The sequence below is a fragment of the Alosa alosa genome, chromosome 13 (assembly GCF_017589495.1).
Source record: "Alosa alosa isolate M-15738 ecotype Scorff River chromosome 13, AALO_Geno_1.1, whole genome shotgun sequence".
NCBI classification, from domain to species: domain Eukaryota; kingdom Metazoa; phylum Chordata; class Actinopteri; order Clupeiformes; family Clupeidae; genus Alosa; species Alosa alosa.
Genome location: NC_063201.1, coordinates 25,151,192 through 25,168,113, shown reverse-complemented (window position 1 = coordinate 25,168,113; position 16,922 = coordinate 25,151,192). Strand labels below are relative to the sequence as shown.

General features: G+C 39.9%; 1 protein-coding gene across 2 annotated transcripts; it reads left to right on the top strand.

The window, feature by feature from the left end:
* The first annotated feature begins 3,460 nt into the window (after positions 1–3,460).
* On the top strand, positions 3,461–15,950 carry psmc4 (proteasome 26S subunit, ATPase 4). 2 transcript variants are annotated; one of them, XM_048260144.1, is made up of 11 exons: positions 3,461–3,556; positions 4,380–4,478; positions 4,701–4,887; positions 5,601–5,747; positions 6,225–6,334; positions 10,042–10,135; positions 10,524–10,691; positions 13,321–13,397; positions 13,518–13,686; positions 14,195–14,250; positions 15,509–15,950. In XM_048260144.1, the coding sequence occupies exons 1-11, from the start codon at positions 3,521–3,523 to the stop codon at positions 15,620–15,622; spliced, it is 1,257 nt and encodes a 418-aa protein (XP_048116101.1). In that variant the 5' UTR covers positions 3,461–3,520; the 3' UTR covers positions 15,623–15,950. The 2 variants fall into 2 exon arrangements, with proteins under 2 accessions (XP_048116101.1, XP_048116100.1); XM_048260143.1 differs by lacking the exon at positions 3,461–3,556 and adding an exon at positions 3,573–3,651.
* Positions 15,951–16,922: the final 972 nt, after the last annotated feature.

Sequence of the window (16,922 nt, the reverse complement as noted above, 5' to 3'; positions counted from 1 at the left end):
ATCTAGGATACCAGGTGAGCATCCACACCCATCTGCAAGAGCTTGTCTCCCAGCCTGATGAGGTTGGATGGTGTTAAAAGCACTTGAGAAATCAAAGAACATGATTCTCACAGCACTTTTCCCCTTGTCTAGGTGAGAATGTGTCCTGTGTAGGAAATAAGTGATAAGTGAAACGCCCACTTTCTCCTGGTATGCAAACTGTAGCGGGTCAAGTGCATGGCGTACTTGGGGTCTGAGTATGCACAAGACCAGTCGCTCCATTGTCTTCATCACGTGTGATGTTAGAGCGACAGGCCTGTAGTCATTAAGCTCACTTGGGGATGGGGGTAAGACATGATATCTTCCACAGTGTTGGGACTCGTCAGGTTGAAGATGTGCTTCAGGGCTCTTGTAGGAGCCCTTGTGACCTTGACCTTTGACCACAACAACCTAGAGTGCCTAATCAATTCATTGAGGCCTTGGGTTAAGTAACTGTGCAAGGTTTGATGAACATCAGTGTACTGATGATACATGATGCAACAACAAAATGCAGTTTGATGCGATGATGCGACAACATGATGTGACATGATGCGACAACAAAATGCAGTTGGTGTCTAACCAGAAGTGCAAAAAAGCATAAAAGTGCAAGTGATATACAAAGTATAGACATGTGATGCATAGACAGGACAGGATATATAGTGCAATGTATACAGTATACAGTTGGTTTACAGAAGGTGGTTTACAGTAATATAAATTAAATATAAATATGTGCAGTGTATTAGCAGTAACCTTATAAGAGCAGACTATAACTATGGCTATGTAACAACATGTAGGCCTACAGATATACTAAAATGGAACTCTTTCGCCAAGCATGGAGAGATAGCCTTATCACTTACAAAAAAGCACTTAACGAGGCCAAATCAGCTTACTATTCGAAGAAAATAAATATAATACAAAATGTCTCTTTAACATAATCTCCCGCTTGACGAAGAGCCATAACAAAGTAACCCAATCTATCCCTATAACAGTAATGATTTCATGAACTCAATGACAAAATTGAAACAATTAGAGATAAGATCAAGAACCAATTAGTTTCACCAAATACACATACTCCATTGCTGAACGATAGCGAAAATGTAATAGAATCACAGATGAGACCTGGAACAACATTTAATTAATTTACACCTATCAACATATTAGACCTCACCTCCACAATTTCTTCATCAAAATCTGTAGTAGTCTACTAGCAGAAGTCATCTCTTGCTAATGTGTTCACACAGATGTCATTCAAAGACCCCAAACTCTTGTTTCTATGTACTAAACAAAAGGAAACATCTATTCACAGGTGGTAAAGATTTCTTGCATGAGTCTGAATCTCTGATACACCTGTGTGAAACTCCTTTGCACAATTCTTCAATCAGCAATCATTCATTATCCAAAAGAGATCTAAGGCACATTTAGCAAAAGTATTGCCTGTTTGGCGAAGAAAGGTCCAGGTGTTTACTTTAGGTCTATTTCAATTTGTAGTTCAATGCAATGTGTCTTGTCTGCTTACTGTAGGTCTTACATGTCAATGCCAGTTACATCTTGGGAGGAATGAATAGAATTCATTTTTATTCAATACATTTAGTCTTTTCACAGTTTGAGAATGTTTTGCATTTTGTTGTGTGTAATGTTTGATTGAAATCACAGTGATTTGACTACAGATGCATTGTTGAAGGCAAAATTTGCTTTTGCTCCATTAAATCTTGAGAGAATAAGAGCTTTTTGAAAGCAAAATGTGTAATTTTGTCCAGAATGCTTTTGTTCAGATATGTGTTAATTTATTTGAAAGTTGACACAAGCATTAAAGTGATCGAGAAAAACTGTAATAAGATTTTTTAAGCATTTTAAGGGTCCAAATACCACTTCTGTATGTCCCCCACCTGAGGTCTCAGTATGGAAAGACGTAAAACAAGACCTAAATCAATTACAAAATTACATTAATTTAAAATGAAAGAGTTTCACAGACATATTACAGATATATTTGGGGGCAGCCGTGGCCTACTGGTTAGCACTTCGGACTTGTAACCAGAGGGTTGCCGGTCCGAACCCCGACCGGTAGGCCACGGCTGAAGTGCCCTTGAGCAAGGCACCTAACCCCTCACTGCTCCCCGAGCGCCGCTGTTGTTGCAGGCAGCTCACTGCGCCGGGATTAGTGTGTGCTTCACCTCACTGTGTGTACACTGTGTGCTGTTCAACTGTGTGTTTCACTAATTCACACATTGGGAATAATGCAGAGATCAAATTTCCCTCACGGGATCAAAAGAGTATATACTTACTATTACTCAATACCATGACCATATTCAAATATTGTCGCAACAGAGAACTATATTAAATGGAAAAGCAAAACAAATCTAGTTTAAGGCAACAGAAATTAGCAAGAGAACACATGGTGAACATGTGTTAGGTGACTCAAATTTCAGAAAAAGCAGATGAAGATCATGTCTTCTCTTGAAGTATTAATTATGGGTTAACTTAACTTGTTAAGTTATACTTAACTGTGTATTTTGACACTTTTTAAAAAGTTGGATTCATGTATGATGATACTGAAAGCAAGCAAACAAGTCTTTACCGCAGCCTTAAGTAAAATTTGTACTACCGTATGTAGCCTATGAATTGTTGCGGTATGGACATGTTGTGGTAATGACATTTGGTAGAAACTAATGATGAAACCCATTGAAGATAACATTGAAAATAAACATGTTCAGCACTACAACTGTGCACGACTGTGCATGACATACGACTATGCAAGTTTGTGTACATGTGAACATGTTTTACAGATTGTGATTTTTAAAATTATTTTTAGCGGTAGATTTTGTCATATTTAAGGGCATCAAAAGTGACCCATAGTTGCAGAAACACCCAGTGTGTTTGTTTGTGTGCATGTGTGTGTGTGTGTGTGTGCCTGCATGCATGCGTGCATGTGTGTGTCTGTGTGAGTGTGTGTGTCGGTGTATGTGTTAATGTCAGTACAAAATTGTGTGCACTGCCAATGTGCCTCTGTGTGTGCAGTGTTGGTGTGGGTTTGTATGTCTGTGTCCATGTTCACACATGTGTCATGTGTGTATGTGGGGCCATTTCTGTAACAATATTATTTGCGTGGAGGGTGACTCCCTCTCTTTCATGCTTTTGAGCACCTGCATCAGACATCATGCACATAGGCCAACTATCTTCCTTCCATTTATCCTCCTAATAGACTTTGAATCACTTAACATTCTTCTAACATTTGGTGCATGCCAATTACTCATGCCCTCACCTCACTGGTCATATATGGAATATTCCACACCCATTTCAGCAATTTGTCTGAAATGGCAATTTGCTGTGGTTAAAGAAGTTATTCTTTCACATATATTTAATTTGGCCAACATTACAAGCTGACAAATTCCTCTTCAAATCCTGTTTCTGACAACTTCATTACCCAGGCTTAGATTGACGTTTATGGAACGTGGCGACGTAAAACGCAAGAACGCTCATTACGTCAACTGTGACAAAATTCAACATGGAGGACGGCGGTGTTGTAGTTGAAAAACCCCAGGTAATTCATCGTATTTTTCCGTGACGTTTTCCTTATTTGTGTGCTTAATGCAGCTAGTCTGTTATTGTATCATATCTTCAGGTTTGTTGTACGAGGTGGGGAAACTAAAGACGCGTGAAACATATTAGCATAACACTCTCAGTAAAAAGGTGCCTATTCATTCACGGTAATATAGCGTTAATGGTATGGCTAGTAAGTTTAGCTAACGTTAGCTTCTACAAATGCTCTGTCATGCAGTCCCTAGTGAGTTAGTGAGCTATCTAACTTTGGCGAAATAACATAGATGTTTGTATCAATCATAATCTCTAACATTCTATTCGGTTGGTTACTTTGGTTAGGAAGCAACGGTTAACCTTGCCCGTTAATCAGTGGCAACGTTGTCGTTTCTAATTAATGCGAACGTTACCGGTTGCAAGCTAGGCTAGGCTGTTAGCTAACACTTAACGTTAGCCTTTTAGCTTGTCAAAGGTAATGTGTAGCGGTGATTGCTGACTATACTGTGGCAGACAGCTATCTGTTGTTTTCTCAATCGGGTTGTCTTGCTGCAACATGTAAAATAATAAGATGAGAAGTGTTGTTGGTGACTAACGTTAAAGATGCTGGATTACATTATGTCAGACACAACGTTACCTAGCCTTTAGAACTAGGGAGTTTTGTCTAGCTGTTATCGATGCTGTGAGTGAGTGTCCCTCACTGTAGAACAGTTAAGAAAAACAAAGGACTTTGCCACAATGTGGTCATGTCAACTACTGCTGTTGTTGTTAACGTTAGGTTAGTTTGATATTAAACGTCTGTTGCATTGTATTATTTTTTTTTTGTTAAGGAGGACGTTACTGCTATGCTAAGCTCAAGGCCCCAGACGGGCCTGTCCTTCTTGGCCCCAGAACCAGAGGACCTAGAAGACCTCTACAGCAGATACAAGGTTTGATACTTACTTAAAATGAAGTCTATGTTTTGCTGGACATATGGACGTGTTTATGTTTAAAAAGAATAATTGTGTTTTAATTTCACACACATTTAAATTTCATACACTACAACTTATCTGAGTAGAAAACATGTTGTTTCTAGATGGCAGGTTACTGTCATTAAATCTCAGTTAACAATGCAGATTTCATTAGACTCCGTCTTGATTTGTTTTTTTTAGAAATTGCAGCAAGAGTTGGAGTTTCTGGAGGTGCAGGAAGAATACATTAAAGATGAACAGAAGAATCTTAAGAAGGAGTTTCTTCATGCCCAAGAGGAGGTGAAGAGGATACAGAGCATCCCGCTTGTTATTGGACAGTTCCTTGAAGCTGTGGACCAGAACACTGCTATTGTTGGTTCCACTACAGGTAAATATTCATTATTCACGCACAGGTAGATATTCATCATTCATCCAAATAACTGCAGGAAGAGGTGGATCAGTGGTTCTTAAAGTTTTTGTCTGGCGACACCCCTCAAAAGAACATTGACCAAGTCTCGCGAGCCACCTCTCTCCAACTGGCGAAATGTGTTTTTACTTTGGAAAATGTTGCGGAGGCAGAAATTGTCTTTTCACAAGCTATGTCAACACCAAAGGCATTAAGGTCATTGGCAGCCTTTGACAATCTGATTTATTATCTTTCAAAGGATAACTAGCAGTCATCTGATGTATAATGGATGTATATTAGGTAGACAAACTTTGAGCAAAATCAGAGACCATTTTCCTGGATTTTGTCTGATTTGACACGAAATGACCCAGTGGTTAAGGTGCAGTAGCCTGATAAGTTGAGTTAAATTCTTAGCTTCCAAGTTGCTCCGGAAACAGTGGCCCTTGTAATCTAATTGATATATGTAAGTCACTTAGGATAAAAGTGTCTGCTAAATGAATAAATGTAAATGTAATGTGGGATTAGGAAATGTAATGCGGGATTAGGAAATGTACCCCCACTCATGTACTCCCACTCACTGTGTTCAGTGTTCACGTACAGCACATCACACTCACCAGCACATACTCACTCACACACTCATTTTTCTATCGCTGGAACTGTAATGGTCTCTTTATTGACATTCACTCTCCTTGCAGGCTCCAACTATTATGTGCGCATCCTTAGCACCATAGATCGCGAGCTGCTGAAGCCCAATGCCTCAGTGGCCCTCCACAAGCACAGCAATGCCCTTGTGGATGTGCTGCCCCCCGAGGCAGACAGCAGCATCATGATGCTCACTTCAGGTAAGCACCAGTTAGCACCAGATCCACTTCAAATTTGCAAACAGTTTTTCATTTGCTTTGTGAACACTCACTAACAGTCTAAAGGTAGTTCTCCGCGAACATACCCCGGACCTTGGATGAAGTGTTACCATTGAAATTGAACAATTTGGAATGTGTGCACAAAAACGTTAAAATTTAATGATCTGTGATGTGTTGTTACCAGACATCTGACACACAGTCTTAAGGAATACAGTGTGAAAGTAAAATTAGCTGGATGCATATGTTTGCTCTGTGTGTGTATGAGATACATGGCTGTAATCATATGCATTCAGACCCCTTGAGAGACTGTTAAAAGGTTCAGCCCAAGTTTCTCATATGTGTGTACTCCTACAGGCTACTCGTAGCAAACAGTCTACAGAAGCCTAGTTCTTTTTGCATGTTTTAGTTGGAGAGTTGGCTGTCTCACACCAATATGTTTTTCCTCCCTGTCCCCCTCAGACCAGAAGCCTGATGTGATGTATGCAGACATTGGGGGCATGGACATCCAAAAGCAGGAAGTGAGGGAGGCAGTTGAGCTGCCCCTTACCCATTTTGAACTCTACAAACAGGTATCTGACAGAATGCAGTTATACTTTAAGACCTTTTTATACTTAGTAAAAAAGCATTTTACTAAATATAAACACTTGTTTAAAAAAGATGTTGCAAGCAATTCAGGATAATATTTTCACAGAGCTAGAGTTGTGTACAAAGACTGTTTTTTCACAGTGTACTCACAGAATGGAAGCTGGCAAATCATGAAGAAATATTCAAAAATATGTGTTACAGGTCACAAAATGTTACAGGTCAGAAATTGCTCTCACTCCTACCTGTGATCATAATTTCCAGTTGTTCGGCTTTAAAACCAAGGTCTGCAATAAGATGTTTTATTTGGTTTATGCACTAGAAAACTATGTACTATTTTTCTAAAAATAGGTTAGCAGTACATGCTAACCTGCTAAAACGTTGGAGATGGGCATGCAATTCTGGAAAGTCTGTAGTTTATACAAGTAGGTGTTTCTCCTGCTCTGCTCTGGGCCTGCCACACCTCTGCTCCGACGGTGCACGTTTGGTAAGCTGCAGGTTCATTAGCTGGTGCCCACCGCTCTTAAGTGTTCATTATACTCAACGCATTGGTCACTGTGCACTTCGGTTGTGACGTCACGGGAGCGGCGTAACTATTTATACTCGTAACACTAGTTGCAGTGTTCTCAGAGGTGTTCTCTACAGAGGTGTTGCTGCTGTGGAAAGGCTATCGCTACCTACTTTACACCGTAGAAGAAGGAAATTAAACAATACAGGTACGAGCCCTCTTCATACTGCAATTGGCGTCAATTGCAGTATTGACTAAACTAGCCTCTGTTATGATACTTCAGACTTCAGTTGCTGCTATTTACAAACTAGGGGACATTACCATCTCTCGCATAATTTCCAAGGTGTGTGCAGCTGGCTGGCGCTGAGCGATGAATTTGTGTTCCTCAAGTGGAAAGAGATTGTTTTCAGGTCTTAGCAGTAGAGCTATAGTTTGGTTGAAAATAAATCTATTCGTTACCTTTTGCTCAACTGCCATGTCCCTGGGCCCTAGTTCTACTCTCGCTGGTAACTTCAATAACTTCTCCAGGAAACTATTAAAATTTCATGACTGTGATAACAAACCAGTCCTCCGAACTGCTCTCGCTGGTGGCTTAGCCAAGTTAACTTCCCTCTCTTCTCAAACCGACTATTCTAACATCATGACTACAGTCATTTTATTTAAATAGATGTGGGCTAGGCTATATGAAATGCCTGATGTTGTCCTGTATTGATTTATTAATGAACTTATCAAAAATGACTGTAGAGGCACACCTGTTCCCTGATCTTGGCTTCAAGCTCGTCCGTTCTGCTTTCGATCAAGACCAGACGCGACACTGACAAAAAAAATAAAAAAAATCTCCTGTGCAGGAGCTGCTGTGCGAGGCCAGAGGTATCGACATCATTTTGATGTCACTGTTGAACAACAGGTCGGGAATGGCGACTGTAAATACACCTTTAGATGTTTATACCCTCATCCCGGAACATCTCCTGATGGCTGGGCAGTGAAGACGACGTCTCCCTGACACCCCCTGCGGCTAACCTTCTTCGGGAGTTGCTCTCTCCCCATGTCGTGTGATAGAAACAAAAGGTTAATTTGATATTAAAGGAATAGTAAGTAGGTTTAAGCCAATGTATATTTCCTGTCACATTCAGCAAATCTCCTGACAATCGGCTAATGGTACATTGTGTGTGTGCGCACTGAAAAAAAGCCCTGACTCCGTAAACTGATATTGTGCACAAGCTCACACAACATATTATTGCAGCCAATATGTGAGGTTATTTTGGATCCACAGACCTATGGAGCACTGAAGGAAAGGGGTATTTTTGTTGCCTGTTGTGTTCAGTTATCTTTCACCACTATCGCTAGTCCTATCTGTAATCAGTCCTGCCAACCTGTACGCATTTTGCATAGCAACCACGCATTTTCGCATCAAAGTAAGCAGGTATGATTCATTACTTAAAAAACGAGTAGACTTCCAACGTCTCCGGAAAGCCCCCTGGAGCGCGTGAATTAGAATCTCCCACAAATCTATTTCATGCGAGGATGAGATACAGAGAGAAAGTGAGAATGCCAGGCAAAGCATAGTGATTTGGCTTCGCTGCGAAGTCTGAAAGTGGACCTAGGCTAAATATTTTGAGCTGCTCAGTGATGGGTGTTTTTGTTTTTTTTCCCTTTGGAGCATATAGATCATTCTTCTTGCTTATTAGTGTGAAAACAAGCAAGACCATTAAGTAATATGCTTCAAGACGGAGATCACGCACCTATCGCTGAGACTTGCCCCTTTAGTTGGGATAATGTAATCATTACAGCCTCACTAGTCATGAGAGAAGCAGAAAGACACTGCCATCTGAAAGAAACTGAGTATATGTGCGTATTAAATTCTTTAAAAACAATCAGTAATTCACATTAGTCAGCAGGTAATAATTGAGCTTGAATATAAAAAAAAAACATGTAGTCTATTGTGAGTTAAGGGATAACCTGCACACTTACAACTGCAGCAGATGTTCATAAGCCTCTATTTACTGTAGCCTATATTCAGTTGAATTACATATGTTGGCATAACATGAGGATAGATGTATTTCTTTTCAAAAGAAATATCTAATAATAATTTGTTGAAAAGACGTAATAAGAAAATGGACAACATATCCACATCAGTGACTATCAACACAAGTGTTTTTGATAGGTCAGGATTATTAGGCTCTACAACAGATTGTCATCATCACATCCAAAATGTATCTTGCATGTATGCAAGTCTGTTTTTTGCTGCTTTTGATTTAAAAAAAATAGCCCCACATCATTGGCGTGGTTCTACTTCAGTTAGCCTAATAGCTGGTTCGATTTGCATTGAGAGATGATCTCCTGGGAAGTACCCCATGCCAATCCTGAGATATGGGTATGTGATGTGGGGATATTTTAATTCCAAAGGTCAAGGGAACTTTATCAGGATGCATAGTACCCTGGATCCATGAAATAACTGGCCTTTAAAATAAAAATCTGCCTGCTTCTATGGGAATTTAACATAGGGGTGTGTGTATACTTATGCCCCCTGTATTTTAAGGAAGAACATTTATTTATTTACGATACATTATTCATTTACAAAGAAAGTTGGTACTTAAAGGTTGGATATTTCCTCCTTTTTTTTACTTAAGGCATTAAGATCAATTTCCAAAAGATTTTTTTTTTTATTCCTCTTTTTAGTCAACTTTAGCATAGGTTCATTAACTTAACAGCTTAACTGTATGTTTAGTTGATGTTATAACATGTAAAGTTAAGCTTGCCAAACCCACAGGCAGCTCGACTGTGACTTTGTTTGTGACACTCCTGTTAGTAAACTGGAAAGAGCTAAAAATAGAAATGTAATGGACGCCTAAATCCAACGTACACACAGATAACTCTCACACCAACCTTATTTTGTGCCTTTTATTCACATTTGCTCAAAGATTTCATAAGTGTAAGCCCTTTTCGCTCCCCACGTTGATGTATTCCAAGTGGTCTGCTACGGGGGCAGGGACGTAGCAAATTCAAAGACCATACCTGTGTAACGTTACCTCTCTGTCACGCCCTCTGTTCGCTGGTTGGTTGGTGGCTAGGTAGATTTTTTACTCTGTGCCAGTCTCAATACTGAAGGGAAACGAAATTGAGTGGAAGTAAGTAGACGGCGGAAGCCAGGCTAGTCCTGATGTGCTCTTGTGTCTTTCTGCCCAGATTGGTATTGACCCTCCCAGAGGAGTGCTGATGTATGGGCCCCCTGGCTGTGGGAAGACTATGCTGGCCAAAGCTGTGGCTCACCACACTACAGGTAACCAGCTACTCGCCAACACAGTTCACCTGCCCATGTGAGGCACTCTCATTAAGCAGACTATTGAAACCATGTATTGTAGCCCACTACTGTCTCAGGGTTATTGCACATCTAATATAAACGTCACTGATTCAACCTGATTTCATCTAGTACAAAGAAGCTATAATGAATGAATTGTGTTTTGTGTGCGAAACTATGGTAGAGTAAAATATGTTATTAATTTATTTGGATATTATAAGGATTTATAATGCATGCATTTACAGTTAATTTCTATTAAGGTATTGCTTTAACAGTGAGGACATGGGGACACTTGCACTGCTGTAAAAACCGATTCCTCCCGTATCTCTCTAGCTTGAGTCACTCCATGTTGTTTTTATTTCTCTCTCAGCTGCATTCATCCGTGTGGTGGGCTCTGAATTTGTCCAGAAGTACTTGGGGGAGGGCCCTCGCATGGTGCGCGACGTCTTCCGACTGGCCAAAGAGAATGCTCCAGCCATCATTTTCATTGACGAGATCGACGCCATTGCCACTAAGCGTTTTGATGCCCAGACTGGCGGTAAGACTGGCTGCCTAAAACCTCGGTCAGATTGATGGCGTTAGATCTGGAGATAACCTTGGGGAACTGAATAAATAGGGGTGGGGACGATCAAAGTTTTAATGCTATTTGACATTCCTAACGTACTAATGTAACTCGAATGTCTTCTATAGGCAGGGTATGAAGAAGAAATGTAACATGTCTGGCTAAATGCCCAGGATGTGAATAGCTAGTAGGTGTAGTTGTTCATTTTTCATCTAATTGTTTACAATTTGTACAGACTGCATCCCTCAAAAACAAAACTGTGCCATTGACCCGTGAGCATGAGATGCATTAAAACACATTAAAAGCATGGAGGAGGAAGGGCGTGGAAATAAGTATGACATAATGCTATTATGGGGATTTAAATATTATATATTGTATGATTGTAAGGATAGGTTGCCAAACATGATGCAATTTCAGACTGTGTGTAGAGTTTTTTTTTTTTACCAGTCACTAATGCCAAGTTCAAGCACTGCTGTAACAGTGCTAAGATGCTTCAATATGTATTGCTAACAAACAAAAATATGAAAAGAAACCAAATATAGATTCCCAAATGTTAATCAGTTGTTTTTGACATATACACGTCATCTGCAGAAAAAAGTGTGAAGTGGCATCTACCTCCTTGATAACCCTTTTCACGCTGTAGAGCAGGGGTCTCAAACTCAAATGAGCTTCTCAAGGTGATTGAGCAGTAGAATCTGTAGTAAGTAACATACTGTAGGTAGATGCTTCATGATGGTCTGAAATCTGCCAGCACTGATGGCTATAGCACAGTAGCTGAATATGTTGACTATATAGTTGGATGTAGAGCAGGGGTCTCAAACTCAAATGAGCTGGGGGCCACTTCTGCCAATGTCATCCGATTGGAGGGCCACGCCAGTGTTAAAGAATTATACAAAAAAGAATGGCTTTCTCCTAAAATGCAATGTTTTTTTCAAATACTGTATTTTCAAACACAAAACTACAAACAGAAAGTGCAAGTCTTTTTATCTATTTTTAGACACCTGTGCTAGCAACCTTAGCTTATAAATATAACAATGATAAAATAAATATTAATATAAATTATAAAAACAAACAAAAAGGTCAGGGTCAAGAAAGCAACACCATTGGATTTTTATATCAAACTTTCAAAAGGCTATGGCTTGAAAGTGGTCAGAGATAAAGTCCTACTGTAAATGTCAAAATCTTTGAGTATAAACAAAAGTTTATGAAGAGGGTACATTTACTCATCTAATTTGCCACTGGATGGCAAGCACCTCAAATTAGGCACCTTTCACTAAATACTGGATGAACATATTTGAGCAGGTGTACTTTCTTTTTTGTCATATTACCCACATAACAAATTAACAGGAAAACACCTAAGATGTATACCAACAATAGTAAACTATTACTAGCCTATAACCACAAGGCCTACAATAAAGTATCCTGGTCAAATCAGTTCATATTGCGGGTGACTTTGTAGTTCTTCAGAGCCCTATTTCTACTACTACCCCTGCTGTCTGTACCACGTCCATTACGGACACCATCATCACGATTACCACTGCAACCTCCAAGCTATGTTGGGCAGAGGGTCGAAATAAGCATGGTATGCTTAGTGGACACCGTTGTATACATGCAAAGACGCACCGTGACTATCACTGTCAATAGACAATCGATCATAATCTCCATAAGGATATTCTCCATCAGAATAGGTGATCGCCTACCCAAGAATTCATCACACGTGAACGTTTTTTCAACATTTGGTGTAGGCCTATTTCTGCTTCAATTTGTGCAAAACTATGGCCTGCATCGCTTCCGCGTCATTACAAATGCACGTCTTCGTGTTTCTCGCGTGTAATACAAGTATTTCCTGAAAACTTTGTGCAGCGATTTTGGGTTAGAATCAAGCTCTGGATGTCTAGCAAATAGTGGAGGAGAGTACAAATGAGATTTGTCACCGTACTTGGATCTATCGTCTATTTTAATCAGTATCGTTGTTTGTCGCAATTAAAAATACCCTCAAGGGCCGGATGACATTATTATTTTGACATAGGTCGCGGGCGGGCCGGGAGTTTGAGACCCGTTAGAGTGAAGCGGAGCAATAAATGACCACCAGAGGGCAGCATGTTTACCAGGAAATGGCGGGCTGCCAATGATGCAATGTGTCAGCATTCTGCTAGCCTCTCGAGTTTTCTCATAAGCAACCCCTCACTCGTGATGTGGCCTCCTTGGGCTAATTACACAGTAAACATCACCTTAATGTGCTCTCATACACTTTTTGCCTGAAGTCAGTTAGTAGAGGCCGAAAGGCTTTGCAATTCAACAGGCCATCACTAAACTATCTACTGTACTTGAGACAGGTTTTTCTTAGCACCTAAATGGAGACAAAGCTCAGCATGTGTTAATAGCTTTCTCGCTATTAAACTGATTGAACATGTGGAGCTGAATATGCAATCTTGTAGCTTTGAATGTGAGTAAGCGCATTATTAGATCAGTGGGGGATTGAGAATTCATCTTTTGTGCTTTTTTGCACAAATCCGATTAGTCTGCTGTTTTTGTTTGCACATGGTGCTATGATTGTCATTGTTCTGGCCTGGATATTCACCTCTCACCCGTTCTCCTGCTTTAGCTGACCGAGAGGTGCAGAGAATTCTGCTGGAGCTGCTAAACCAGATGGATGGCTTTGACCAGAATGTTAATGTGAAGGTATGTGTTTTTATTTAACTGTGTGTGTGCAGATGTGTGCATTTGAAGCTATGGTCCATATAACATGCCATGCCACTAACTGCAAAATGTGGCCTTGACTGGACTTTCTGTGGCATACAGGTAATCATGGCCACTAACAGAGCAGACACTCTGGATCCTGCCCTTTTGCGTCCGGGTCGTCTGGACAGGAAGATCGAGTTCCCCCTCCCAGACAGACGTCAGAAACGTTTGATCTTCTCCACCATCACAAGCAAAATGAACCTGTCTGAGGAGGTGGATCTAGAGGACTGTATCCTTAACGCATTGTGCCTGTGTGTGTCTGGCTGGTTTTCTTATATATAGTGTGTTTTTGTTTTACATATATTTATTTATAGCTTAAATATAGTTTAAAAAAAGGTGAAAAAAGTGCAAAATCATTTTAATAATTTTTATTTCCATATTTCAAATATAATGGAAACATTCCAAAGCAAATTATTAACAAATGATGTATCAAGTCTGCAATATTTTTTACAGGAAGCAAAGAAAAGGAATATTAGTCTGTTCAAAAACATAGTAGTGTTGACACTTTTCTCTTTAACTCACAGTTGACAAACTTAAGATTTATTTCAAAATTTAACTCCACTTAATTTGTTTAAATATTTTAAAAGCACTGAACTAATATTTAGTTTCTGTATGGTGGCAATTATGCACTTTATTCACTCTTTTAAACCCACACACACATGTATGTATGCTTTTCATCTTAAAATAAATGGGGGGGGAAAACTACTCTTTTTGGTTTTTCTTAACTAATCTGAAAGATGTGGCTCGTCCGGACAAGATCTCCGGAGCAGATATCAACTCCATCTGTCAGGAGGTAAGCTGTGGGAGACTGCATGGAGACCGCTGCTGTTTGTTTTTGTACTTTTCTACTCTAAACAGTTGAAGCGGATTTGGTATTATCTGCAGCTTAAATCTTTACTTCCGCATTAACAATCACCTTTTAACTAGGGTTATCTTTGCGCTGGTAGGAGTCTTTGTATTGTTTGGGTATTGATGTTGTACTTCTTATTGGGAGATGAGGTTTTCTACTGTTGCTTACAAGATGACAGCAGTTGGCTAGATGGCATGTTCTCTTGTCTGGTCTTGGATACATTGAATAAGGCTAGATTACATTACATTTGGCTGACACATTTTTAACCAAAGCGACTTGCAACATGGTAAACAGTTTAAAGCTTTTTAAAACAATTCTCCCAACAATTCTAGAACAATTTAAAACAATTTAAAAGGTAGCGTACAATAACAATTGTAGTAAGTATAAGTACAATACTTTCTAATTCGGATAAAACTTGCGCGACAGCTACGGTCATCTGTGGATGCCGCCGTTGTTCGTTGAGTCACGTTCGTTTGGCGAACTGCTCCAAATTTTCTCTATCAGAAAGATGCTAGACTGATCTGCGAGTGGAAATCTGAAGCTCACGAGATCAGGATGGTCTCACAAGGCTATGTAAGTAGTGCTACGAGAGGAGATATTCTCTGAAGAGCTGGGTCTTCAGGAGATTTTGAAGATGGAGAGGGATGTCCCTGCTCTAATAGGAACTGGTAGCGCGTTCCACCAATGAGGAACAACAGATGAGAAAAGTTTGGATTGGCGTGAGCGTACCGGTGGTAGATCTAGGAGCACAACAGTCGGGATATCCATAGATTCACACCGTTTACAAATCTTAATGCTCAATTCTGATTTTTTTTTGTGTGTGTGTGGCTGTTCACTTTTTTTTTTTTTTTTTTTTTAATTAAATGTGGCCAATATCAGATTCCTACCCTAGTGAGGACTGGTCCTGAACTGACCCGCATGCACAAAACAACAACGAACACACACACACAGAGCACACAGCTAACCCAACTGGCTGACCACCTTCATAGTTCTTTCATTTCCATTGAGTGATGCGATAAGACATCACAGAGCGTGCTCACAACTTCTCTGGTGCTCCAGTGAAATGTGGTATTTTGTCAGCGCAAAATTCTGACGACGATCGATCAGGAATGTAAAAGAATCCTGACCACATATGCATTGCATTGTGTTGCAGATATGCCTGATTTGTTAACTTTTCCTCTCTCTGCTCTCTCTCCTCTAGGCTGGCATGTTGGCTGTACGCGAGAACAGATACATTGTCCTGGCCAAGGACTTTGAGAAAGCGTATAAGACTGTCATCAAAAAGGATGAGCAAGAGCATGAGTTCTACAAGTAGTGATGCTACCCTACCTTTGCATATTAGATCTACACTTTCTTTTTTCTTTTCATTTTGTGCATACATAAGTAGTGTGAATTTTACAGACTCAAAGCTGGTCAGGACCTTGCAGAGGTGGAATGCAGCTTCTCAAGGTGTTCTTCTGGCATTGGGTCTGTTATTTCAATACATAGAGACTCTCTCTGACACACACACACACACACACACACACACACACACACTACAGAATCTTATGTGACCAGCTGGATGGCCAGAATCGAAGGAACTTCATGTTCTACAATGATATAACTGTATAACTATGTCCATTAAAAAGAGGTTTTCCATAAAATACCTGAGTTGATTCATTTATTTAAATTATTTGAAATATTACTATGAGTAAGCACATCTTTAATCAAAAACAAAGAGAAGGGAAAGAAAAGAGTGACTGTGGCCAAGCAGCTTTTGCTCTCAATGAGCAAAAGACATCAAGAGATCAGTGGCTGCCTGCACAAATGTTTTCAGACAAAATTCAGAGCATAAGCTTACATATTAACATGTAGGGTACAGGATGCAAATGCTTTAATTTTGCCTTAAGTAAGGACACAAGGGGACTCGGGATGAAGCAATACACTGTCATACTTGGTATATTTACAATTAGTATGTGCAAGAGGCCCTATTATTTACAGTTATAGCCATACATGTGATATAGGTACTGTTTTGTGGACATAGGTCCTGAGGCCCCGTACTGAGTGAGTCTAGATAAGTATGGTCCGGTGGTTCGCACACTTTGGTGTGCCGGGATTTGACTCCGCTGTCTCATGTCCCTCATTCTCTCTCTCTCCATCTTTGCGTCTGCCCACGAATCGAAGCAGCTCAGTCTTAGGTTGCAGTACTGTCTTAAACCACAAGGGGGAAGAAGAGATTTCACTGTACAAAAACAGCCTAACCAGCCCTGCACACCATAATATATATATATAGATAATATACAAGGATTAAAGTTCTCTGTCGTACGACGGATTTCCGTCAATTTGATTTTAGAAATGTCATATTTGAGATCGATGCAGATCCGATGAGAAAAAAAATAGGAGGAGGAGGGGGAGACTATCACCATTTCTTTTCCTTTTTTTAAGGCAACTACAAATATTAGGTCCGATGAATTAATGTGTGTAAATGTTTAAAGACCTAATAGTGTTCTTGAGAACTTTCTGTGTCTCAATCAGTGACCGCTCAAGAAGATTCGTCAGCTACCACTGATCATTGTGTGGTTGAAGTTACCTTATCACCTAGAACAAAAATAAGGGGTTTATTTTTTAACCCAGTT